We start from the raw sequence: 27500 nt of genomic DNA on the forward strand, positions 1-27500 counted from the left end.
AACCAGTCCTCACTCTCCCACCACTACTATCTCCTCCTCCTCCTCCTTCTGCACCTGTTCCGTCGTCCCAAGGTCAGACAAACAGGTTATTTGCTTGTTAGCCACAGTTGGTTAGGTTAGGATAGGATAATTAGGAGGTGTTTGTGTGGTCTGTGATTAGAGAGAGAGAGAGAGAGAGAGAGAGAGAGAGAGAGAGAGAGAGAGAGAGAGAGAGAGAGAGAGAGAGAGAGAGAGAGAGAGAGAGAATTGCATTAATTGTCAGATTTAGTAAAGTTCCCTGGTTGTGTGTGTTAGTGTGTGTGTGTCTGTGTGTGGTAATTTCCGGAACTGTGACGTAACAGGTATTCCCACATAGGTACACACACACACACACACACACACACACACACACACACACACTAAGAAGGTATAGTTTTTATATTCGTTTTTATGCACCTCCCAGAAGGTAAACCAATATCACAATGGTCTCTTTTTTTTTCTCTCTCTCTACGAAAAAAAAAAAAAGGAAAATAGGAAAGGAAAAAATAGTGAAATGTAAGGGGCAATAAAAACAAAGGAAAGGAAGGAAGGAGTAAACAGAATGACAAACTGGAGGAGGAGGAGGAGGAGACGAAGAAGAACAGCAGGCCTTGACAACAGAATTAGGCACAGAAAACAAAACAAAAAGTACAAATAAAAAAAAAAGACCACAGGAATTCACAATCACCTTCACAATTTTTTTATACTTCACGATCTCCCTTCCCCCCTGCACTCCTTCACTCCCCTACACCACCACCACCACCACCACCACGGGAATACACAGACAGACGCTTTCTTTCTGACAAATTACAGTTTCTTTGGCAAATTTAGCTTGTCTTAATGGTATATAAAGAGAAACGATTACTTTTTATTGATTTATTTATTTTCGTTTTTATTTTATTTAATTTTTTTAATATTTTTTATAAGGAATTAACCAGTTCAAACTTGCCGCAGCCTCCTCCTCCTCCTCCTCCTCTATCATTTCTTCCTCAACCTTATTCTTTTTCTCTCTACTTATATCTGCCCCTTCCCTCCTCCTCCTCTTCCCCTATATCACTATTCTGCCCCTTCTTCCCGCTCTTCCACGGCAATACCCCTTTTTTTTTTTTACCACCCTTTACCACAGAATCACTCCCCTAACAACCATATAAGGACCTAAGGATCAGTTGCTGTTTGGCTAATCAAAGTAATCATGTGTCATTCTCTCCACGTTCCCTCCTGTTTGCTGTACTGTCCTATCAAATGATTAAAGCAAAGAAACACCAGGGGAGCTGCAAGGAACCATCAGGCCTACACGTGGCATTTCTCATACTAAACATACCTAGCATTAGCCACCTGTCATTCAAGCGTATAATTAATATAACCTGATCTCCCTTTAAAAGCTTCCTGTTGACTCGAAGTAATGTTTAACGGTAGCAGATCTTTAGGCCCTCACTAGACTGGCTTCGCTTCATAGCACGTCTTGTCATGTCCTCCTTTGGCGTGTCGTGGAAATTGAGTCTTAAGGTGGGATAGATTGGCATTGATAGATAAAGTGATAGATAGAAAGATATAGATAGATAGATAGATAGATGTAAGGATGGATTGATAGATTTTATTGACCATAGAATTAGTGACTCAAAAAAGGGAAAATTACTTGAAGACAGGATAAATTTGCATCGATAGATAGATAGATGTACAGATAGACACATTAATTTATTGACCACTAAGCCATAGAAGACTAAAAACAAATCACCAGAGAACAATAAACTAGCAAAATAGACGGACGGAGAGACAGACAAACACAGAGAAAGACAAACAGACAGACAAAATTGATCAGCCATACAACCATAAAATGCATCATAACAAACTAACAAACGAACATCGAATCATAACACTTAGACAGACAGACAGACAGACAGAAAAACAGACAAACTCGCTCACCACACAACCACAACATACCACGAGACAAATAAACACCAAAGCATACAGACAGACAGACAAACAAACTGCCAAACTCACTAAGCCACACAACTACAACACCCCACCAAAGAAACACCATAGCAGACAAACAAACAAACAAACAAACAAACAAACAAACAGACAGACGATCCCCTTAACAACCAACACACACACATCGGAACTAACCACTCCTCACCACAACCCCAAACACAACACAACCAACAAGTCACCAAACATACACCCATCGGAACCCTAAAGGCACTGATGCGTGGAGTCACCTGGCAGAGGAGAGACAGAGAGAGGGGCCGTGTCGGGGACTTCACTCTCTTGGCGGACACTCAAGGCAAACGTGCGGTTCATACTCCTTGGTAATAAAGCCTACATGATCCAAGGCCTAAGTGGGGATTTTGGCCGGCCTTGACTCTCCTGACGCCACGCACTAGGGCAGATGTAAATAGACAGATAGACCGATAGATAGACAAACATATGGCTAAATTTACTGACCACACAAGCAACAAGCAAACATTTAAGCAGATAGATAGGTAAATAGATAGATAAACAAACAAACATAACTAAATTTACTGACCACAAGAAAGAAACAAGAAAGCAGATAGATACACAAACATACTTATTAACCACGCAAGCACATCGCCACTTAATAGACCCCCTGACAAACTGACTAAGTATTTATCTCTTGTTTATTTTTTTTCCTTCTTTATTTTTTCACATCCGTGTTTGCTCATTGGGGATTCCGCTTGGGTCTGTATCGGTTTTTTGATCTACTGCCATTACGTGGATTTTTACAATAATAATAATAATAATAATGACGGACAGACAGACAGTACGGGAGACAATTGTGGTCCTAACTCTTCACAACACAGTAGAAATAGTTTGCCTGAAGACGGAAGAGATAAAAGAGGGAGAATAAGAAATGGTTTTGTCTTTATAAGGAGAGAGAGTGTCTAAAATCAAGGTTGTTGGTGATTAAAGGAAGAATTATATAGTGTGATCCAAAATGGCACTTAAAAAAAAAAAAAAAAAAAAGTCCACTGATTTGCTAGTCTCCAAATGAAAAGGCCAAAACAATTATTTAAAGTTGGAGGAAAGGTGTCTTGAAATCTCGCCCTTGAAATAACGTGTCGGTTTTGGTGACGTGTTGTGTGCAGTGTAGGTGGAGGCACCGCAGTGAACGATGCACCACAAGGTGTGTATTTAAGATGGCATTATAATCAATACCATCATTGCTTTACATATCTCTTAGTACGGTAAGAGTACGGTAATTTTTTTTTTTTTCCGACAGATTTTATTTGTTTTTATTTTTTTTTGTCAAATTAATATCAAAGGAAAGACAATGGATACTCCCCCTTGTGTATTCTTCTCCTTTTCTAACCTAATATTCTACATCTCTTACTTAGGTGGGTGGGGAAGAACCTTCGCCTTTACTATCCTACATTTCTACATCTCTTAGTTAAATTAGATTCGGTGGGTGGAGGAGGAACTGCCTTGCTCCACATCACCAGTAAGATCAACGAAAAATCCACTGCTGTTAAAAATACATAGGCCAGTAAAGAGTGCTGTGTTTATTCCTGTGTTTCCTACTGAGGGAGCACCACGGAACACCCAGTAACCTCCTCGTGTCCTTGTCTCTGTGTTCACGTGTCCCCCTTACCGAGCGTGACACGAGACAATGGGGCTGGAAACTGGAAAAGGTCGCGTGTTGCATTGTGGGGAAAGAAAAGGGAAAATAATATATGTTTCTTCATTTAAAGTTGTTTTCGAATGATAGTTTATGGCAGGAAGAGTTGTTGTGAAGGAGTGTTTATTGTGTGTGTGTGTGTGTGTGTGTGTGTGTGTGTGTGTGTGTGTGTGTGTGTGTGTGTGTTTTATACATTAGGACGTTATTAAAATGTTATGATCGTTTAAATTTCGTATGACGTTTAAATTTCGGCTGACAGGTGTGCCTCTGTATGTCTGGGGTACACACACACACGCACACACACACACCTGGCCTACAACAACACTGATAAGACAAGGCAGCATCCTCTCCTTCACTGATGAGATGTTGTTTATCATGACCTTACTTTGTTTCTCTCAACATTTTTAAAAAGGATATAAATAATCTTGGGTTTCCCTCAAACATTAGACCACCACTACCACCACCACCATGACTAGTACTAACACGACGACTACTACTACTACTACTACTACTTCTAACACAGACAGCAAAACCACTGCTACCAGGATTAATACTAACACTACTACTACTACTACTACTACTAACACAGCAAAACCACTGCTACCAGGATTAATACTAACACGACGACTGCTACTTCTTCTGGTGATGCTAATCTAATGTTTTATTGACAAAAGTAAATAAATAAATAAATAAATAAATAGATAAATAAATAAAGAAAAAACTAAGAATTAAGAATTCTTACTTTAAAACTGTCTTTTTCATTTTACTTAATTAACTTTCTTGAACTCGTGTATCTTGAGAATTTGTACTTTTTTTATTTTCTTCCTTCACTATTAACTTTATTAAAAAAAAATTAAAGTTTCACAGTACCGCTTTATTTTTTTTTATCTTATTTCCTAGAGTCATTCTATCTTTTTTTTATTATTATTATTTATTTTTTTTTGTTTTACTTCTGTTCCCCTTCATTGATTTTTCTTCACATCCTCTTCTACATGTCTCCTGTTTGACCTTCACACTTCTTTCTTACTTCACAGACACTCCTATTCTCTTCTCAGTAACCGGTTCCCCCTTGCAGCTCCCCCCCCCTCCCCCACCTCTCTCACAAATAAATTTCCCTTTTTGCTTACCATTTTTCATAATTTTTACCTCTTCATTTTTCCTTCTTCGTCATTCCTATCATCCATTCCAGTCTTCTTCCTTCTCTCCTTCCCTCTTCTTTAGTCTTCTCATCTTCCCACTTTTTTTTTTCTAATTTTCGTTTTCCTACACGTCATTCTATTTTTTTCTTTTATTCCGATTGTCCACAGACTCTCTCTCTCTCTCTCTCTCTCTCTCTCTCTCTCTCTCTCTCTCTCTCTCTCTCTCTCTCTCTCTCTCTCTCTCTCTCTCTCCTGTTTTTTCCTGTTTCTTATTGTTATCACCTCCTCCTCTTCCTTTTTTAATCTTCCGTCCTTACTACCACTTCTCATTTGTTTCTTCTCTCTTCCTCTTCTCTCTTCTTCTCTTTCTGCTCCTCGTCTTCTTGTTCCCTGTTAGTTATCAAGTCTTTTCCTTTCCTCCTTTTCTAATCTTCCCTTTATGCTTCTCCTCTTCTTCTTATTCCTTAGTCTCTCAGTCATCTCCCTCCTTCCCTTTCCTCTAATGTTCTCTCCTCTTGTTTTCTTAGTCATTATCTCCTTCCCTCTTACATAATCTTCTCTTCCTTTTCTTCTCTTCGTAACGTAACCTATACCACTTCTAATCTTTTCTCTCATTTCCTCTTCTCTCTTCTCTGCTCTCATCTTCCTTTCCTGTTCTTTCTCTTATCATCCCTTCCTTACTATCTCTTCTCCAGTTCTCCTTCTCTCACCCTACACTTCCACCTTTAACTTTTTCTTCCTCTCCTCTTCTCTCTTCTTTCTTTCCTCCGATTCTTCCCTAACCTAACCTAAGCTACAGTGACACCTAACTTTTCCTCTCCTCCCCTTCTCTCTTCTCTGCTAAAGTCTCTTCCCTAACCTAACCTACCACCTTCTCTCTCCCATCTTTCTCTTCTCTTCCTCTAATCTTTCTTTCCTTCGTGTCTTCCCTAACCTAAACTATATTGGCACCTCTTACCTTTACTCTACCCTCCCCTTCTCTTCTCTAATCTTCCCTTTTCTGTCACCTCCTCCTCCTCCTCGTCAGGGCGAAGAAACTGCCCGGACAGCTGCCCTAGTACCTCGAGTCCCGTGTGTGGCACCAACAACGTGGTGTTCAGGAATGAGTGTTACCTGCAGAAGGCCGCTTGTACCACGTTCCCGGGACTCGGAAAACTCAGAGACGGACCTTGTGGTGGGTATGGAGGCCGCGGCTAGCGATGGTCGTATTCAGAAACGCTCTTCTCGCTCACCCTCTAACCATGATTGTTTTCCAAGGCCACACAGATGATTAGCCGGGTCCTCAAGAGTGTTTCTCGTGTTGATACTGTAGAGATCTTGTTAATTTGTCACTAGAACCGTGGAAACACCCTAAAAAATATGTGTACCTTGAAGAAGGACAGTAAAAACACCCTTAGAAAGTCGTAACTTCATCACGACTGTCTTCAAAGGTCACAGCCGTGTTCTCAAGAGTGTTTCTCCCGAGAATACTGTAGGAGTCTTGTTTTCTGTCATTAGAACTGTAAAAATGCTAAAAAAAAAATTCGTGTAACTTCACCACGACTATTTTGAAAGCCCATAGAGATGTTTAGCTGCATTCTCAAGTGTTTCTCCTGTTAGTAGTGTAGATTCTTGGTTATTCTGTTTGTTATTCTGTTGCTAGAATCGTAAAAATACCCTCAAAACTTCGTGTAACTTCACCGCGACTGTTTTCCAAGGCTACAGAGATGATTAGCCAGGTTCTCAAGAATGTTTTTCATGTTAATATTGTAGAAATTTTATTAATCTGTCACTAGAACCGTAAACACTTCAATAAAAGCCCGTGTAACTTCACCACGACTATTTTGAAAGATCTTAGAGACATGTAGCCGGATTTCCACGAGTGTCTCTCTTATACTGTAGAAATCTTGTTATTTTGTTACAAGAACCGTAAAAAAAGAAAAAAAAAAACTAGTATAACTTCACTACGACAATTTTCCAAGGCCATAGAGATGATCAGCCGGGTTCTCAAGACTATTTCTCTTGTTAATACTATAGGAAACTTGTTAATCTGTCACTAGAACTGCAAAAACACTATTAAAAGCCCGTGTAACATTAATTAGAGCCTCTTGAATGTAATGAAGGTGCGGTGCAGAAGTGTTTCAGGATATGGCGGTAAGGGAGAGGGAGCGCAGGTGAGGGGAGAGAGAGATGGGTGAGTGGGGAAGTTTGAAGTTTGTAAGGTGTTTGTTGTGGTAAGGGACGTGAGGGACAGGGAAGGAATGATGGATGGCTGGAGTGTTATTTCGTGGATGACGGCTGAATAGCATGGTGATTCTCTCTCTCTCTCTCTCTCTCTCTCTCTCTCTCTCTCTCTCTCTCTCTCTCTCTCTCTCTCTGCCTTATCATTTGCTCTCCAAGTTCTATTATTTGTCTTCTTGTTTTGTCGTCTTTTTTTATTTATTAATTTTCTCAATGTTCACTGCCATATATATATATATATATATATATATATATATATATATATATATATATATATATATATATATATATATATATATATATATATATATATATTTATGATTGACCTGTGTTCGTTTTACTTATGATGGCTATCCTACTTCACCCACTATTGTTTAATTTTCATATATATATATATATATATATATATATATATATATATATATATATATATATATATATATATATATATATATATATATATATATATATATATATTGACACCGTGACTTATTTTTCATCACGACTTAGACATTTTTTTTCCCTTCACACATTTATCTATCCTTCCATTCTTTATTTATCCGTATTTTCTTTTTACTTATTATTATTATTATTGTTGTTGTTTTCTTCTATCTTGATCTTGCCCGTAAGTAACATGATTCCCCGAAAGTCAGGGGTCAAATAATACCGACGTGTGCAATAAACAACATTAATTCTGCCTACCATTCTTCATTTATACTTTTTTTTTATACAATTTTTTTTTAGCTTTTTTTTTTTAATATAATTCTAATCTTCATCCTGCACGTGGCACGATCCCGTAAATTAACCCTTTATATCCGCATCATTAACAACGTTAATTCTTGCTTCCATTCTTATTCTTTTTTCTTTTGTATATTTTCCATCGTAATATTAATCTCAATCTTGCAAATTATATGATTCCCGTAAATTAATCATTCATACTGACACCATTAACATAATTCATTCTTCTGCCAGTGTCTCGGCCTGTCACTACTTCGAGGTGCCGCGAGGAGTGCACCAAGATCTACCTGCCTTTGTGCGGGGATGATGGCAAGACATACCAGAACAAGTGCCTCTTTGATCTCGCCAATTGCCGCAATGCCCAGGAAAGCAAGTCCCCGATCAACATCAGGAGCGAGAATGCTTGTGGTAATTTAAACTAAGTCACCCCCTAAATGTTACCGTTTTTTTCTGATTAAAGTTCACAGAAAACGCACTTATTATTAGATAACCTATGTTAAGTTTGTTTTGGCGTTAAGACCATGAAAGAAGCAGCAAGCCAGTAGGCCGGCACATGGCAGTCCCTGAATTACAAATATGCATCTACCTTGTCCTATCTATCATCCCTATCCATGATGAGGACGTTAGTGCTGAGTCATTAGAGAGCTTTAAAAGATTAGGCAAATTTATAAAAGAGGATGATAGGTGAAAATAGGTAAATATATTTCAAAACAGGAACTGCTACGTGTAGGCATGATGGTTTCTTGCAGCTTCTGTTGTTTTGTGTTCTTATGATTGGATTTTATGTAATCTTTTTAAAACTAAGTACTGATTGCACTAATAAACTCGTCACTTCCCAAAACATCCCTATTCGTAATTCAGAACCAATTTTCTCTAACTTCTTTTAAAATCTAAGGTTACCGAGCTTGTCTACCAAGACTCCCATCCCTGAGCACCTCGCCTGCCGCTGTCGTGCGAAATCCTTGAACTGCGAAAATACTGGCGAGTCGGCCTTCGTGCAGTAATCTTGAACCCCGTGTGTTCTGCAGGCCTATATCGTTGCATATATATATATATATATATATATATATATATATATATATATATATATATATATATATATATATATATATATATATATATATATATATATATATATATATATATATATATATATATATATATATATATATATATTAGCCTGCAAAATTCTTCAGTAACGACTTGAAAGCACGTTGTTGATATGAATTAATACCAGTTTTAATAATCAAGGTATAACCTTTATAAAGCTGTGGAAGAGACAAACCTTGAGAGTTCAAGAATCTTGCGCCCCGTGTGTTCTGTAGGCCTAGATTAGTGCTACTAATATCACTTTTTAGCCTGTAAAATTATTTAGTAACGATTTGAAGACACCATCTAGTGATATGAATCAAAACCGGTTTTAATAATCATGGTAGAGTCGCTATATAAGACTGTGGGAAAAGAGAGAGAGAGAGAGAGAGAGAGAGAGAGAGAGAGAGAGAGAGAGAGAGAGAGAGAGAGAGAGAGAGAGAGAGAGAGAGAGAGACCTTGGAGCTCAAGAATCTCGCAGACCGTGTGTCGTGGTGCTGACGCGATGATGGGCATGCGCAGGTCGACTCGCCAGTATTTTCGCAGCTCAAGGATTTCGCACGACACAGCACCTGACTGTATCCCTCACGCCGCGCAGGCACATCTGTCAGATCCCCTCTTAATCCACCTGTACTGATAACGAACGCATTTAAAAGTCCAGTCTGCTCTCGTAAGGAATGTCGCGCATCTCTTGTATCCCTCCTGTCATTATTGGTCTCGATTTCATGACAAATTAATCTTCCCTAGCAAGAAGAAAAGTGAAAAAAATAAATAAGTTAGAATAAAGAGAAATTGTAGCTATGAAATAAAATATGCTAGTTTTGTACATTCATTTCTTCTCTCTTAGGTAAATGAGTTGAATAATAAAAATAAATAAAGAAAATTAACAAAAGATAAAGAATAAGAGCACCATTAAGTTAATCTCACTTTCTATATTCTCTCTCTTCTTTGTTTCTAAGCAAACGAATTAAATAAATAGAAAACGAGTACAGAGAATAATAAAATAAAGAAAAACACAAATTCCATCAAATAAATTTTGCTATATACTCTTTTCTCATTTTTCTACGTAAAAGAAAAAAAAAAAAATCAAACTAACCTCATTTTCTACATTGTCTTTTGTCTCCTTGGGGCGCGCAGAGGTGGAGGAGGTGCGGGACATCTGCTACAGGGACTGCCCGGGCACCTACGACCCAGTGTGTGGATCAGACCGCGCCACCTACCACAACAAGTGTGAGCTCTCCATCGCCATGTGTCACAACGAGGAGGTCGACCTGCACCACGAGGGAACTTGCGGTGAGTATGAGGACCGTAGTGATGTTGACTCGAAACACTCCTGCGTTTTACCACGGCAGTTTTCAAGAGTACGTAAGGGAGGTTAGGTTTTTCAAGTTTTCATGATTCTTCTACTAGTTTGATGGGTATTCAGCATCAATGGCAAAAAAAACACCTTAAAAAAAAAAAAAAAAGTGGTCTTTGATGATAGTGGTGATGAAAAAACAGCGCATTTCTAAAACATTAAGACATTTCTTCGCCGCACCGACATTACACTATAAAATAAATAAATAAATAAATAAATAAATAAATAAATAAATCTAGTTGAAGCTACACTGGGTTTTCATTAAGGGACGTTCTAGTGACAGATTAACAAGATTTCTACATCATCAAAAGCAGAAACACTTTTGAGAACCCAGATTTCTGTGGCCTTTATAAACAGTCTTGGTTGAGATTATGGAAAAGATTGAGTAGCAGTGAGCAGTTTTAATCAGTTCCTTTTGTTTTCTTACTATATGACCAAACTATCCCATTTTCTATCTTCCTTTCACTTTCGTAATGCTGTATCTGTCTATCTATCATTCAGTCACCCTCCCTGTCCATTCCTTCACTTCTCTCTACTTCCTCCTTCATTCACCTCTGCTATTCCCATTTCCTCTCCTTTACCGTCCACTCTCACTACTCCTTCCTTAGTCACGCTGCATTCTTCATTCCTTCCTGTAAGTCATCTTCCTTCATTCTCCTTCCTGTTCACTTTTTTAAATTCCTCATTCCTTCATTATCCTTCATAACTCTATTCTTTCATTCTCTTTCATATTCCTTTTTCACCTTCCTTCTTTGTCACCTTCTAAATCCCATTTCTATTATTATCCTTTCTTAGCCTTTATAATCTTATTCTTTCATATTCCTTCTTTACCTTCCTTCCTTCCATCACCTTGTTAACTCCCACTCTTTCGTTCTCCTTTCTCTTCCTTCCATTACTTCATCATTACCACCTCCTCCCTCCCTATTTCCTTCTGTCACCTAAACTCCCTCTCCTTCATATTCTTTCAATTACCTCATCAGTTTCATCTCCTCCTCCTCCTCCTACAGCGGGATTCAGCGGCAAAGGAGCAAGACGTCCCTCTCAGACACTGTTCTCTGGCGGCGCCTCCTCCTCCGTGGTGAGCGAGGGCTGCGAGGACACCTGCACGGGAGGGTTCCGCCCCGTGTGTGGCACCAACAACCTGACCTACGGCTCCGACTGCTACCTCGAGCTGGCGAAGTGCCGCTACCCAGGCCTGGAGAAACGTAGTGATGGTGTCTGCAGTGAGTGTCGTGCTGTGTTGTGTGGTGTAGTGTGGTGGTGTGTTTCTGGAGCTGTATGGTGTGTTGTGTTGTGTGGGATGGTGTGTTGTTGGGTTTTATTAGGTTGGGTTGTGGTATGGATGCAGTTGTTGGTTATATAATTACTATTTGTACTACTACTACTACTGTTATTACTACTGCTGCTGCTACTACTACTACAATTATCATTATTACCGCTACTCTTCCTACTACTACTACTACTACTACTACTACTACTACTACACATTCTCTCTCTCTCTCTCTCTCTCTCTCTCTCTCTCTCTCTCTCTCTCTCTCTCTCCATATGTCCTTTTCGCTCCCTGCACTTCCGTCCTTCACCATGACAGACAAAACTCACTCACTTGCACCATCGCCTTCCCCCCCCCCCTCTCTCTCTCTCTCTCTCTCTCTCTCTCTGCAACCATTCATCCTTCCCACCCTTTGTACGTAACAGATTGCCTCTCCTTTCCTTTCCTCCAAGTCATCCTCGACCTTTCCTCTCTTCCCTTTCTCTCTATTTCCCTTCCGTTCACTTATTCACAGGTTACTTTTCTCTCTCTCTCTCTCTCTCTTTATTCTTCTGATCTTCCTTTTCTTTGCTTTCCTAAATCCTTTCTCCGTTCGTCTCTCTCCTTGTCCTTTCCTCTACTTCTCTTTGTTCCTTCACTTCCTTCTTTCACTTCTACTACTATTTTTATTTCCTGTCCTTTTTTTTTTTCGTCCTACACTTCTCGCTTCTTCATTCCTTCCCACACCTTTCTTACACTACATCCTTCATTCGTTCCTATTATCACCCTCGTTCTCCTTCCTGTATCACTTTTTGTTTTTGTTTCTCATTCTTTCGTTATCCTTCTTTATTCATCATTCATAATTCCCAATGCTTTCTTTCCTTCTCTCACCGTTTAAACTTCCACTGCTTTATTCTCTTTCCTTAGTCACCGCGTTTCTTCCTGGTTTCCTTCCTCCCTTCCCTTCTCCTCTTGTCAACCGTCCCTTCTTTCCCACTGTCATCCTCCCTTCCCTTCCTTCCTCCCCTGTTTGTCATCCTACCTTCCCTTTCCTCCTCTTTCCCTTCCTTCCCTCCCTTTTCGTCACCCTTCCTCGTTATCTTCCTTCCTTCCTCTACCTTCCTCATTACCTTCCTTCTAACCCTCCCTTCCTTCCTTTCCTGTCAACCTGCCTTTCCTTCACTTATCCCTTTGTCACCCTTCCTTCTTCCCCTCATCACCCTCAACCTTCATCACCCTCTCTTCCCGTCCGTTCTTCCATGTTATCCTCCCTTCCCTTCCTCGTTATCTATCTACCTACTTTTCTTCTCTTCGTCACCCTCCCGTCCTCCTCTCACCTGTACATTAATACCTCCACGCCCTCCACAGCCAAGGACTGCTCCCTCCAATGCGACACCGCCCGGAGACTCGTGTGCGGCACTGACGGTATTACCTACACCAATGACTGCTTCCTCCTGCTGGCTAGGTGCAAGGACCCGGCGGTGGGACGCAACCATGACGGACCCTGCGGTATGTGAAGCCACGGTTACGAATCGTACTACTGCTGGGGAAGGGGGGAGACGGATTTTGCTAGATAGGGGGTGGGGGATGTGTTGATGTGTTGGGGTTAAGGAGGAAGGTTAATTTTAGTGGTTTTTGGATGGTTTAGGAGGGTTTTTGTGGGTTTAATGTTTTGGAAGGGTAAAGGCGGTTTTTGGAAAGTTGGGAGGGATGTTTTATTTTTTGAGGGTTTTTGGTTTTTGGATGGTTTGGGATGGTTCGTTTTTTTTTTTTTTATGGCTGGGAACGTTCATGTTAGGTTAGATGGTTGGCAAGGTTCCTGTCTTTTTCTTTTTTTTCTTTTTCTTTTATTTATTTATTTTTTTTTTTTTTTTTGGATGGTTAGGAAGGTTTCTGGGGGGAGGGGTTGTCTTCCATCTTGGTACGGTACATCATCTTCGTGCTTCAATCTCCCTCCCCCTGTCTGTCCCTTCCGTCACAGCTTAGTTCATCTCCTTGCGTCAATCTCCCTCCCCCGTGTCTGTCCCTCCCGTCACAGCTTAGTTCATGTCCTTGCGTCAATCTCCCCTGTCTGTCCCTCGCGTCACATTTTGTTGCGCCGTTGCAGTGTTCGTGGAGAAGCCGGAGTGCAGGCCTCGTTTGTGCAGGGAGCGCGGGCCGTCCATGTGTGGCAGTGACGGGATTACCTACGCCAACAAGTGCCTCTTTGACGCCGCCACGTGCCACAACCAGGGCCTGCTCAAGCTGTACGACGGACCCTGCAGTGAGTAGTGGTGGTGGTGGTGGTGGTGGTGGTGGTTAGAATCTATGCGTTATTTATTTATTTATTTATTTTATTTTATTTGTTTGTTTATCATATTTTGTTTTGTTGTTAGAGTTGTTAGTGTTGTTGTTAATGGCTGTTATTTGTTTACTTATTTATTTCATTTTGTTTATTTATTCTTTATTTATTTGACTGTATTTTGTTTCTTGATCTATTTATTTTGTTACGAATTGTTGCTGCTGTTGTTAATGCCAAAGTTTGTTGTTTTATTTATCTACTTATTTTTTCTTACTCTGTTTGTTTGTTGTTGCTGTTGTTGATGCCAAAGTTATTTAGTTATTTATTTCCTATCTTTTGTTATATTTGTTTTTCTTTTTTTTTGACCAGCTATATATATATATATATATATATATATATATATATATATATATATATATATATATATATATATATATATATATATATATATATATATATATTCATTTATTTGTAACGCTCTATTCTCTTCCAGCCAATGTTTGGTTAAGCTTCTATTTATTGCAAGTTCTATTTTAAATCTCTGTTGCTTTGACTTCCAACTTTTCCTTATTGCTAATGTTTTTTTTTTTTTTTACTTATTTTTTCTAAGCTTCCTTTATTTGTCACGTTGTTTTCACTTGTAGCCAATGTTCTGTTAAGCTTCAGTTTGCGGCAATCTGTTTGTATCTCAGCTGCTTTCATTCAATGGTCATTTCTCGCCACGCACAGGGCACTGAGGTCCCCCCCCCGCCTCTCCATCCCTTCCACCAACCCACTGTGAGAACATCATCACCACCACCACCAACAGCACCACCACCACGCCTCAGCACCGCACAGCTACCAGTCCTCCGCAGCACCACCACCACCACCACCACCACCACCACCACCACCACCATGAGCACAGCTGCTAACTAGCTTACCACTACCACCACCACAGCAGCAGCAACACCACCACCACCACCACCACCTCCCTAACCAGTAGCAGCACCACAAGCACCTCTTTCAGCACTTTCATCCACGGCGGTCACCAGCACCACAGCACCTCAGCACTTCAGCACCTGGCACCTCAGCACGCCACGCTTCAAGCTTCAGCACGTGCTTCCTCGTGGCCCTCGTCAGCACGCCGCTAGGACCACAGCACCACAGCACACCACCTTGCACAGCCACCGCCGCGGACACAGCCTTAGCACAGCCCACGCAGCACCGGAGCCTGAGATATGGCATAGATATTAAATACAATCCTTTCCTTCACCTCTTTCTTCTTCGCCTTCTTCGTGTTTTCCTTTTTAGCTTCTTGCAAACGAATCACTTTGTAATCTACTTCTAATTAATGCACAGCTCTGCCAGCCACTACCACCACCACCACTACTACTACTACTACTACTACTACTACTACTACTACTACTACTACTACGAGTATTATTGCTGCTACTAATGCTTTTTCTTTTGTAGCCTTCCCCGCATTAAATATAACAGAGTAGTAACCAGTAGTGTAGATTTTAATATTAACAATTTTGTGTAGTACTACAACTTGTAATTAAGCTTTATCCTAATTGGACGTTAGCTCTCAGTCTCTGTCTCTTATTTTTTTATCATCGTCCTCCTCCTCTCCTTCTCTTGTCCTTGTGCTGTCTGTCTGTCTTCCCCTTCCTTCTCTTCCCTTCTTGTTCTTGTCTTCTTCTTTCCTCGTACTATTAATCTCCTTGTTGTCTTCCTCCTTATCATGCTTCCTACTTCTATCCTCGTCTTTATTTTCTTTGCTTCCTCATTACGAATATTTACTGATCTCTTTCTCCTCCTCCTCCCATTTTACCACTAACCTCACTCATCCCTTATCCTTTCCTCTTCCTCCCCCTCCTCATACTTCCTATCATTAACCTCCTCCTCCTTCTTCTTATTCTATTTACTAATAATCTTCACATCCACTTCCTCCTTACACTACATACTTTTAAGCTAACTAACACCCTCCTCCTCCTCCTCTTCCTCCTCCTCCCTTGCACACTTTACCGCTAACCTCACTCCTCATACTACCTACCACTAACCCAACTAACCTTCCTCCCTCCCCTGCCCCTCCCCCTCCCAGAGCCGGACCCTCGCAGGTGTGAGCGATGCGAGGACAACACGCGAAACCTGGTGTGTGGCAGTGACGGGGTGACCTACCTCAACCACTGCCACCTGACCCTGCAGGCGTGTCTGTCTGGGTACGACATCTACAAGCTGGCGAATGGGCCTTGCCTGAGACGCTGAAGAAGGCGCTGAAGGAGGCTCAGAGGGAGGGAGGGAGGGAGGGAGTAATGAGGTCATGTTGGGTGTCTGAAGGGGAAAATGAGAAAGGTACTTGTAATTTTTGGGTTTAAATTTGATGGGGGGAAAAAAAATAAAGGGTAAATTTGATGGATGGATTTATGAAGGTTATTTTTGATGATTAGGTTAGGGAGAAAGAGGGAATTAGTTTTGAGGTTTATATTTAAAAGGGATCTAAAAAAAAAAAAAAAGGATGGGTGAATGTTTTTTGGGGGATAAGCAAGAGTTAGGTTTAAGTAAGAAAGGTTAGTCTGGTGAGGAGAGCTGACAGGGAAAGGTTACATAGTTTAGGTGGTTAAGACTGGCAGGATCATAAAACAAAATGAGTCTTATGGTAAATCAGAGGAAAAATGTAAGATTTGCTTGATGCATAAATTTTGGTGAGAAAGGAAAGATTAGCTTGGTGAGTTTGGGTGAGAGAGAGAGAAGGTTAGTGTCACGAGTATATGAAGGGAAAGAAAAGAAGAAAAAAAGCTTCGTAAAATTAGTTAAAAAGAGTTACTAGTCTGGTAAATCTGGAAGGAAAAGATTAACGTGATGGGAAAATTTGAGTAGAAAAAAAATGTTAGCTTAATGGAATTTTTAACGAGAAAAACTGAAGGATGGAAGTAAAAAGAGATTTGATTGATAAATTTAGCTAACCCCATTGTTCTTTTATTCCTTTTTTGTTAATTTAATGGACTCGACTTTTAATTTTCCATTCTTGGATGTAACTTTTCTTATATCAAGTGTGTGTGAGAGACAGTCAACCACCACCTCTCTAACTTAGCTTCACCACCGTGGCTTAACCTAACCTGACCTAACATAGCATAATTAACCTTAACCTGAACTCACCTGGCCTCCAGCTAATCCCTCTACCTGTCTCGCCTGAACACCGTAAAACACTCAAGGAATACTCTGTAGACAACACAGTGCTACTCTTCAGAAACACTGCTACGTATACAACACACTTGGTCATACATATACACAGAAACACATACTACAGTAACACTCATGAATACCAACACACACACACACACACACACACACACACACACACACACACACAACACACACACACACACACACACACACCTCAGAACACACACACACACACACACACACACACGCAACTTACTACAATACACTTACCACCAAAACAGTGTCACCATCAACACAACACCACACACTTCCAATATACTTGTAAACACTTTTCTTGGTCTGGAAATGAAATTGTTAGTTTTTTTTTTCTACTTTTTATGTGTGATATGGGAAAAAATGGGTCAGGAAATGGGTACTTTAAATTTTTTTTTTTTTATCCTTTGAACTGAACGAAAGTGGATATTGAAAGATTAGAGGTGTTGAAAATAAATCGAACGAGTAAATAAGTTAAGTTTGTAATGCAACAGAAAAAAAAAAGCTGAAAAGAAGGTAGAGAGAAATATTGAAATTTTTGATACGATACGATTGAAGAAAATAGATAAATGAAATGAATGAAGTAGAACATAATGATTAATCTTCTTTTCATCATTATCTGTTGCGTTACATTTTTTTGTTTACTTCGCATATTATTGTTTACATGTTTTATTGTCTGTTACTTTCATTACTTCTGCATTACTACTGTTCCCTCTGAAGCACTTAAGGCAATACTTAGAGTTACCGTACTTTTTGTTTTACTTTTATTTTTACTTTAATAAATAATAAAATGTGTCTTTTTTTCTTTTTGTTAATAACGTATCCTATGTCGTTAGTTATTCGATAGGATTTTTTTTTACATATATTTATTTATTGTTTTCTTTCATGATTTACACACTTTTTATTTTTAACATTTTTTACATAACGAGAAAAAAAATAAATAAAAACTAATTCGCATCTTATATTTGTTTAGCATTACTAGGCTACATATATATTTTTTTCATCATTTATTTACTTTTTTTGTTTTTATTTTTCTCTTTCCCGTATACGCAATTATTTTTATTCGTGTATTTCTTTTCGGTTAGTATTTGTGTTCGCCCCTCGCAGTGTATTCCATGTGTATTGTGTTGCGTGAAGGACAGGGCGCCACTGATGTGTTGCTGAGGCCACCTGCGTATGTGTGTGTGTGTGTGTGTGTTGCACCCGCGTGGCCTTCATGTCATGTTGTGTTTCATTATTATACTTAGAACAGAGTGTTGGTGTGTCATTTGTGTCATCCTCTGCGTGTGTGTGTGTGTGTGTGTGTGTGTAACTGATAAGCACAAGCATGTTAATGGTGGGGGGAAGGGAGCGAGGGGAGGAGGAAGAGGAAGAGGAGGAGGAGGAATAAAGAAGATACAAAGGGGAAAATAAAAAACGAAATAAGACAACAACAAACAACAAAGACAACAACTTTACAAATAATCAACTAAAAGAAAAAAATAACGGTAATAACATCTGATAACCACACCTCTACAAACCACCACCACCATCACCACCACCACTACCACTACTACCACCACTACTACAAAAATATCAAGGCAGGTGAGTTTTTTCCCCCCCACTGTGTCTTGTGCTCTTTTCACCTACACCATATAGCATTATAAAAGGGGAGAGGGAAAAAAGTGGCGGGTGACATGGAGTGGGGGAGAGGGGGTGATGACAGGAGAGAATAATGGGGAGAAATGAAATGTACAAGTTGGCAAAGAAAAAGAAGGGGCGTTGGGGAGAGTGTGTATTTACCTGATTAACAGACACACCTGAGTTCTTTAGTATTTACCTGTTCTCCCCTCTCTCCTCCTCCTCCTCCTCCTCCTCCTCCTCCTCTCTAAGCATACCTGTCTGGATCACTTTCTCTTCTTCTGTCCGTCTGGCGTCTGTTTGTCTGTCAGTCAGGTATCATGTTTAAGTCTGTCAGTTTGTTCGTAATAGATAGATAAATGAATAGATAGATAGATGGACAGATAGATAGATAGATAGATAGATAGATAGATAGATAGATAGACAAAGACAGACAGACAGACAGACAGACCGACAGACAGACAGACAAACACCGATAAACAATTTCCGAGTCATATCGTAATAAAAAAAAAGTAATGTATACAAAAAATTCTTAACGACTCGAAACATCCAAGCTAAAATGAAGTAAAAAAAAAAAATCACTATGACAAAGAACAATGAATGTGCAATAAAAGCGTTACAGCTGCACTAGTCAGTCGTCACACACTCGCCCACAGCACACAACCAGGCAGGCAACGAACCAGTCAGTCAGTCAATCAATCAGTCACTTAATAAATCAGTCTGTCATTGTCCTGTATTCTTAAGGACCCTTTTTTTTTTTTTTCTCATCAGGACAATTTTCAAAGCCCACAGAGGCGATCAGTCAGGTCCACATTGCTGCCTTACACTAATGACGCTGCAATCTCTGTTAAACTACTGCTAGATACATAAAAAAAAAAAAAAAAAACAGCCTTGAGAACACTGCTTACCTCCCACTGAACCCTGATAACTGTAAGGGAGAGAAGGCTGATGTGTTCAAGAATAGCTCCCCCCCCTCTCTCTCTCTCTCTCTCTGCACCACACCCAGCCCACAAAACAACAATACAAGGAAGAGGGCGGGGCGAACCTAATAACCCTGCAAGTATTAAAGCGGGTAGAGTGAGAGAGGTGAGAGGTGAGAGGGATGAGTGAGGGAGTGCGTGTACTGGAAGCTTAGATGTTGAGGGGTGGTCATCATCTGGAGCTACTTTCACCCCCAAAAAGGTCACACCAGGTCACGCAGGGATGGTCAACTTAGGTCAACACAAAGATGACCTCAATGAAGTGTTTACGAGTTTGTTTACCTTAGTGCGTCCTATTGGATAAGGAAAGAAAACGCGAAAGAAAACGAGGGTATGACAGGGCAGGGAAGGAGAATAATTATTAGTTCTCCCATATTTGTAACTTGGATGATAAAGAAAACGGGAAAGAAAACGAAGGAGAGGGGAGGGAAATCAGTGACTGCTCTCTTTGAATTTTTTTCTTTTGTTGTGAGAAAACTAGAAAGAAAACGAAGAGGGATAAAAGAAATAGTGCTCCTATTGTAACTTACGTAAAAAAAAGAAAAAAGAAAAAAAAGGCAGCAAAGAAAAGATATACATAAAAAAGTAGGACAGTAAATGGTGTGCAAACAATAATAAGTGTTAAGAGTGGAGAATGAAAGTAAATTAGTGAATAGCTGGAAGCATTTAAGTAATGATAAAGGAGAGGATAGGGAAAAGTAAATAAAAGTAGGGCCTTAAAGGAGATACTAATAATTAAATGATAAGTATACAAAAAATAAAAGTGAAGTAGTGAAGGATTATCAGTATGTAAATAAAGAGATGAAGGAGATTAAATGAGAAAAAAAGATGAGAAAAAAGGAAAATGAGAAAAAGTTATTTATTTTATTTTTTTTAGTAAATTAAGACGAGCGATTCATTTCCAAGTGTATTTTAAGTATTGTAAGTGTACGTTTTAAGTAAAGCAGCGAGTAACGCAAGGACTTGTTAGTTTTTAAGTGTGTTACAACGAGACACTGGCTAATTATGGAGGAATTGGGGTTTATGGGACGTGTCTGTGTCTGGCTGTGTGTGTGTGTGTGTGTGTGTGTGTGTGTGTGTGTGTGTGTGTGTGTGTAATGGTGGTGTACGTACGTAGACCAAACAAACCACTGACCTTACAAACATACACCATTACATCACCTTCGCCTCCTCCCACACCACCACCACCACCACAAAATTACAACAACAACAACAACAACAACTACTACTACTACTACCACCACATTAACAACAACAACAACAACAACAACAACAACAACAACAACAACAACAATAACAATAACAACTACTACTACTACCACAGTAACAACAACAACAACAACAACAACAACAACAACAACGAAACATTAAAGTGCCACCACCACCACCACCACCACCACTACCACCACCATTACCACTACTACTACTACCACCACCACTACTACCACCACCACTACCACCACTATCACCACCACTACTATCACCATTTCATAGTGAAAACCTTGATATCCTTGAGAATGAGACACTTATAAAAGGGAAATTAATAAAAAAATAAATAAAAAAATAAACAAGAGGAGAGTTAAACCAATTACTTTTTACTTGAGGGATCAGACGAGGAGGAGGAGGAGGAGGAGGAGGAGGAGGAGGAGGAGGAAGACGTGTTATGGTCCAGTGGTTCAAAGGTACGGAAGTAAAAGGGAAGGGAAGAAAAAAAAAAAGGAAGGAAGGAAGGAAGGAAGGAAGAGAAGAAAGCAAAGAAAGAAGGAATGGTGATTTTAAGCCGTGACGAAGGTTGCATAAGGAAGAGGAAGAGGAGGAGGAGGAAAAGTCATGATTTAAAAAGGTCGTGATGCTTGCAGAGAGAGAGAGAGAGAGAGAGAGAGAGAGAGAGAGAGAGAGAGAGAGAGAGAGAGAGAGAGAGAGAGAGAGAGAGAGAGAGAGAGAGAGAGAGAGAGAGAGGTTACACTGCTAACAAATATTCATCTCAGCCAATCCCAAAATCGAGTTACTAACACCACCACCATCACCTCCTCCTCCTTACATTCTCCTCCAGGTCACCTCCTCCTCCTCCTCCTCCTCCTCCTCTTCTTTTCCTCAATCTGGTATTCTGAAAACAGGTTCAAGATTTCTTAGTTACAAGTTTTTTTTTTCTATCCTGGGGAGAGAGAGAGAGAGAGAGAGAGAGAGAGAGAGAGAGAGAGAGAGAGAGAGAGAGAGAGAGAGAGAGAGAGAGAGAGAGAGAGAGAGAGAGAGAGAGAGAGAGAGAGAGAGAGAGTAAATAAGACCAAATACCGTTTTCTTTTTCTTTCTTTTCTTCTTTTTAGATTGCTTATAGGTAAATGAAACCTGAATACTTTTTAAGGGTATTTCTTGAAAGTATAAGGAATCGAATGCCTTTTAATGGGATTGCTTATATTTTTTTCTATATTTCTCATTCTTTGTTTCTTTCTCCTCCTCCTCCTCCTCCTCCTCCTCTTCCTACGTTATGTTCGTTCTTCCATTTCCTTCTTCCCTTCTTGTTTCCTTCCTTCCTTCGTTCTTTCCTTCTTTCCTTTATAAAACTTTCCATGTTCTTCGTCATAAAAGTGTTTCCTGCTCCTCCTCCTCTTCTTTCTCTTCCTCTGTTATGTTTCCCTCCCCCTCTTCCTCCTCTTCCTCCTCCTCCTCCTCTTCTTCCTCACCTTCAAACAAAGACAGCAGCATCTTTGTCTTGTGAATTAAACTTTCAATATATTTACTTTTGTTATTTCACCTTTTTTTTTCTTTTTTTCTTCATCTTTTGCACCAATGATTTTATTTTTTTGCAGCATATTTTCTCTCTCTCTCTCTCTCTCTCTCTCTCTCTCTCTCTCTCTCTCTCTCTCTCTCTCTCTCTCTCTCTCTCTCTCTCTCTCTCTCTCTCTCTATCTATCTATCTATCTATCTATTTTCTTCAACTTGTTTTCATTTCCTTCCTGTTTCTCTTCATTCATTTTCTTATTTTCTCTTTTCTCTCTCTCGTTCATACTTTATTTTTCATTTCTGTGCCGCTGTTATTTGAATACTCGTTTCCTTCACCTTTTACTCTCTTCCCCCCCCTCCCCCCCACCCTCTCTCTCTCTCTCTCTCTCTCTCTCTCTCTCTCTCTCTCTCTCTCTCTCTCTCTCTCTCTCTCTCTCTCTCTCTCTTTTCAGGAATGCAGAGGAAAATTCTTTAGAGGTTGTTTCCACTCAAGTGTTTCAATTCTTTTTTTTCTTTTCTTCATGTGTGTGTGTGTGTGTGTGTGTGTGTGTGTGTGTGTGTGTGTGTGTGTGTGTGTGTGTGTGTGTGTGTGTGTGTGTGTGTGTGTGTGTGTGTGTGTGTGTGTGTGTGTGTGTGTGTGTGTGTGTGTGTGTGTGTTGCGCTTGTAGAATTATAAAGTGTTGTTTCTTTTACTACTACTACTACTACTACTACTACTACTACTACTACTACTACTACTACTATCAATACTACTTTCATCATGTAAGAAAAAAAAATCCACACAACACAAAATAAACAAACGAATACAATAACTAAACAAAAAAATAAATCAATTAATAAACAAATAAATTAAACAAAAAAACACACCACCACAACCACACCCACACCCACACCCCGGGCAAAACACACACACACACACACACACACACACACACACACACACAATCACATCACTCTACAGCATCCACCTTCCTTATTGGAGCAGAGACGTTCTATCTGCACCACCGTATCAGGTCAGGTTAGGGGCACGCAGGTGGTTGCACAATGCCACACCTCCTCCCCTCACACGCAGCCGGAATGCATCCACTACTTGGGGTTCAACTTAAGACACAAAAACTTGCTTGCCTCTTTGCCTGTCTGTCTGTTTCTTGTCTGCCTTCCTTCTCTTTCAATTTGATTCTTATTTCTTCTGTTATTGCTTCTTCTTCTTCTTCTTCTTCTTCTTCTTCCATCTCTGCTTTCTTTTCCTTCTTCTCTATTCTTCTTTCCTTCTCTTTCAATGTGGTTCTTGTTTCTTCTGCTTCTAGTTTCTATTTCTTCTCTCTCTCTGTTTCTTTCTCCTTCTTCTTCTTCTTCTTCTTCTCTATCCTTCTTTCCTGATCTTTCAATTTGTGTTTTTTTTTTTTTTTTTGCCTTTTCTTGTTCTATCTCTTTTCCCTTCTCTGATTCTTTCTTCTTCGCCTTCTCCTTTTTATTCTTCTTTATCCTTCTTTCCCTCCCTTTCAATCTGCCTATCTGTTTCTTCTTTTTCCTTATCCCTTTCCTCCTTGTTTACCTGCTTATCTTTCTCTCTCTCCCTCTTTCTTCTTCTCTTTCACTCCCCATTCCTAACTCTTTCTCTCTCCCTTTATTTATTTCTCTCTTTCTCCTTACCATCCTCTCTTCCTTTCCTCACTTCCGCTTTCTCCTTTTTTCATTGCTATCTCTGCTTTCTCTCCCTCTCTCTCACTTCCTGTCTCTTTCCCTTTCTGTTTCTCTTATCTTCATCTCTCTCTCTCTCTCCCTGCCTATTATTCTCCTTCCTTCTCTTCTTTTGTCTCTTTTCAAACATCCTCCTCTTCCTCCCTGCCTTTCTCTCTCTCTTCTCTCCTTCAGCAGGCCAAGTAAAAGGCATTTCCCTCCCTTCTCTCCATCCCTCCCTTCCTCCGTCCCTCCCTTCCTCCACTTCTCATACTGAGTCAAGGTTATTGGTATTAATAGTGTTAGGAAAGATTAAAAGGAAAAAAGAAAGAGACACAAGGAAGGACGAGGAGGAAAAAGAAAGAATAATAGGAATATATGTGAAGTTTATTTATTTATTTATTTATTTATTTGTTTATTTTTATTTATTTATTTATTTATTTATTTATTTTTTTTTTTTTTTGTGTTTGATTTTATACTTAAATTTTGTAAGACATGCGTGAATGGTGATGGTGGTACTGAAGGCGGAAGAAGATATGAATGAATGAATGAATGAACTAACGTAGGAATAAATAAACAAATGAATGAATGAATGAATGAACGAATGAAGCATTAAAAGAAAAAAATAAAAGGTATAACGAAGGAAAAAAAAAAGATGGATGGTCAAATTATTAAAAAAAAAAAACTGGAAAAAGGAAAAGAGAGAGAGGAGTAAAAAAAATGAATAAAGAATACAACACAGAAAAGAGAAAAAATGAAAGAGTGTAAAAGGACGAAAGAAAAGAAAACGGAAAAGTAAAAGATAACAAGAAATGTGGAAAAAAATAAAATAAAGATAAGACACTGAAATGAAAGTAAGAAATAAAGGACGAAAGAGGTGGGAGAAAAAAATAAACTAATAATGATAATAAGGCAAAGGGGAAAAAAAAAAAGGAGAGTCACCTTAGAACGCTTAATCATGAGAGAGAGAGAGAGAGAGAGAGAGAGAGAGAGAGAGAGAGAGAGAGAGAGAGAGAGAGAGAGAGAGAGAGAGAGAGAGAGAGAGAGAGAGAATGATGAGGCAAAAACAATTATTGCTGAGAAACAATTTGAACGATAAATGGAGGAGGAGGAGGAGGAGGAGGAAAAGAAGAAGTTATCTTTGCTTCAACATTTGGGTCATGTCAGGTCAAGGGGAGACTCAAGGAATTACGAACAAGTGCACCGAGTTAATATTTTAGTAAGTTATTTATTGTTTAATTATTTATTATTAGCATCTTCATGTGTGTGTGGGAGTAAATTGGTCACGGGTACAAAAATGAGGGAAGAAAATGTTTGTTCAATTACTGCGCTGAGAAATTTATTAGGAAAAGTTAAAAATAAGTAAGGTAGTCGATGAATTTCCTACCTGCCTACTTAAATTATCTACCTGTTTGTTTTACCTACATTACTTACTTATTTACTTAACTTCTTTTACTTATACACGTACTTATCCGCCCCCTTCTCTCTCTCTCTCTCTCTCTCTCTCTCTCTCTCTCTCTCTCTCTCTCTCTCTCTCTCTCTCTCTCTCTCTCTCTCTCTCTCTCTCGTCACACACCAACCACATCAGTAAAGTAAATCAAAACAAACAAGCAAACAAACAAACGAAACAAAACAAACACATAAACAAATCCAAACAGCCAACATGAAAACAAAACACATTAAAAGCAACGGAAGGTTAAATGAAACGGTATAAGCGAAAAACAAACGCGGAATCCAGGCTTGTATATGTCCTGAAGGAGGGGAAAAAAAAAAAAAACACACACACACACTGGTCTTTTATTGTGGTTCATAACGGAAGGAAAACATGTGTGTGTGTGTGTCAGTGGGTGTGTGAGTGTGAGGGGAAATAAAAAAATAAACTTGCGTAGGTGAGAGAAAAGGGTAAGGTTAGATTGCAAAGGTGAGGTTGATAAAGAACAATAGAGACGTGGAGATAAGACTGAAAAAAAAAAATGATAATAATTGAATGTGAGACGATGAGATGGAAAGATAAGAGGTAAAGGGAGATGAAAAAAAAATAATGAGACACAGTAGAGCGAAAGATAATGGATGAAGAGGAGATAATACAGGTAAAGATAATAAATAAAAGATAGGATAAGGAAATAAAAAAAATAAGTAAGAGTTAAAGATAAGAGATAAAGAAAACATAATCAAGGTTGTGAATAAAGAAGCGATAATAGAAAGATAATAAAGGAAAAATATATAGAAAAACACAGATAAGAAAAAAGAAAGCTACTTAGAATAAAGACTACCGGTAATACAAAAAATAAAAACACATAAACAAAAGATAAACAAGAAAAAGAGAAAGAAAAAAATAAATAAAATCTACATACCTCCCTAAAATTTTGTACTTCACTATTAATCTATCTACTATCTATTCTAATAAATAAACACAATACAGAGACATACATAATATTACAGAAAGCAAATGAAACCTAAATGGGTGTGAAGAGAGTGATCTGAGGGGAAAAGGAGAAGGAAAAAAGGGTTAAATGCTAGAAAGTAAAACAAGGAAAAGATAAGGAAAAAAAGGGATTTAAAATGCACGAAAGGAAAACAAGGAAAAGAAGGAAAAAAGTGGTTAAATGCAAGAAAGTAAAACAAGGGAAAGAAAAGGAAAAAAAAAAGTTAAATGCAAGAAAATCAAACCTGAGTGAGTGTGAAGGGGAAAATCAATTGACGGGGGAAAAAAAAAAGAGCTAAGATTGAGTTAGATAAGGTTTTGGTCAGTAAAGAAAGAAGCAACGATGAGTAAATGTTTAATCTGTACCGAGTGTGTTGATGTACAAAAGCAAATATGAGCTGAATAAATAAACATAATGAACAGTAGAACGGCAAAATGTTATACAGTCGCGGGGTGAAACTTTCGATATTAGAATGTCTGCAAGATAAGGAGCAAGTTAACGCAAAGAAAAACGAAGATTTCTGGGAATTAATCGGTTAAGAAAGGAAAAAAAAGAAAAGAAAGAAAATAAATGAAATAAACAAATAAATAAATAGATAAATAAACAACTAAATAAAAAAAAGTAAAGATAAAGAAAAATAGAATGCATAAATATATAAATGAAATAAATAAAGTAAAATAAATATATAAATAAAAATCAATAAAAAATAAAATCTAAACAATGGTAAATGATAAAAACAAAAAAAAAAAACACTAATTTTACGCTCCAGAGCACCATCCTAGATTCCGCCTCTGTTCAATTGCCGACCATTTCAGCAATCGATTGTTAAAAGTGACAGTAATACAAAGTGATTATACAACCTGCACTGACCTTTCCTACCTGTTTAATCATCACACCTTCACCTTACATTACTAAACCAGCTCAGGTAAATTCTATTATCAAACTCAGGTAAACTCTTATCTCTCGAGCTCAGGTAAACTATCTTATCACATCTCATGCTCAGGTAAACTCCATCTTATAATTTATGTAAGTCAGGTAAACTCTTATCTCCTAAACTGAGATTAACTATTTTATTCTTTCTCAAGGTCTGGTAAACTTTATCTTATAATTTTTTAATCTCAGCCAAACTATAATTTCTCAGACAGGT

The 27500-nt window shown here is 38.8% G+C and overlaps 1 protein-coding gene across 4 annotated transcripts in view; it reads left to right on the plus strand.

The window, feature by feature from the left end:
• Positions 1 to 18180, plus strand: part of LOC135115359 (ovoinhibitor-like) — a 23956-nt gene extending 5776 nt beyond the window's left edge. For 2 of the 4 annotated variants that reach the window (XM_064032043.1, XM_064032044.1), the window contains exons 3-9: positions 5822 to 5968; positions 7987 to 8160; positions 9979 to 10134; positions 11206 to 11421; positions 12816 to 12956; positions 13555 to 13710; positions 15812 to 18180. In XM_064032043.1, coding sequence (XP_063888113.1) covers positions 5822 to 5968; positions 7987 to 8160; positions 9979 to 10134; positions 11206 to 11421; positions 12816 to 12956; positions 13555 to 13710; positions 15812 to 15975 — 1154 coding nt within the window. In that variant the 3' untranslated portion in view covers positions 15976 to 18180. Of the gene's footprint in view, positions 1 to 5821; positions 5969 to 7986; positions 8161 to 9978; positions 10135 to 11205; positions 11422 to 12815; positions 12957 to 13554; positions 13711 to 14457; positions 15770 to 15811 lie in introns of those variants that run through there. The other 2 variants (XM_064032046.1, XM_064032045.1) reach the window with 2 other exon arrangements.
• The last annotated feature ends 9320 nt before the right edge of the window (positions 18181 to 27500 follow it).

Source organism: Scylla paramamosain, chromosome 29 (genome assembly GCF_035594125.1).
Source record: "Scylla paramamosain isolate STU-SP2022 chromosome 29, ASM3559412v1, whole genome shotgun sequence".
Lineage (NCBI taxonomy): Eukaryota > Metazoa > Arthropoda > Malacostraca > Decapoda > Portunidae > Scylla > Scylla paramamosain.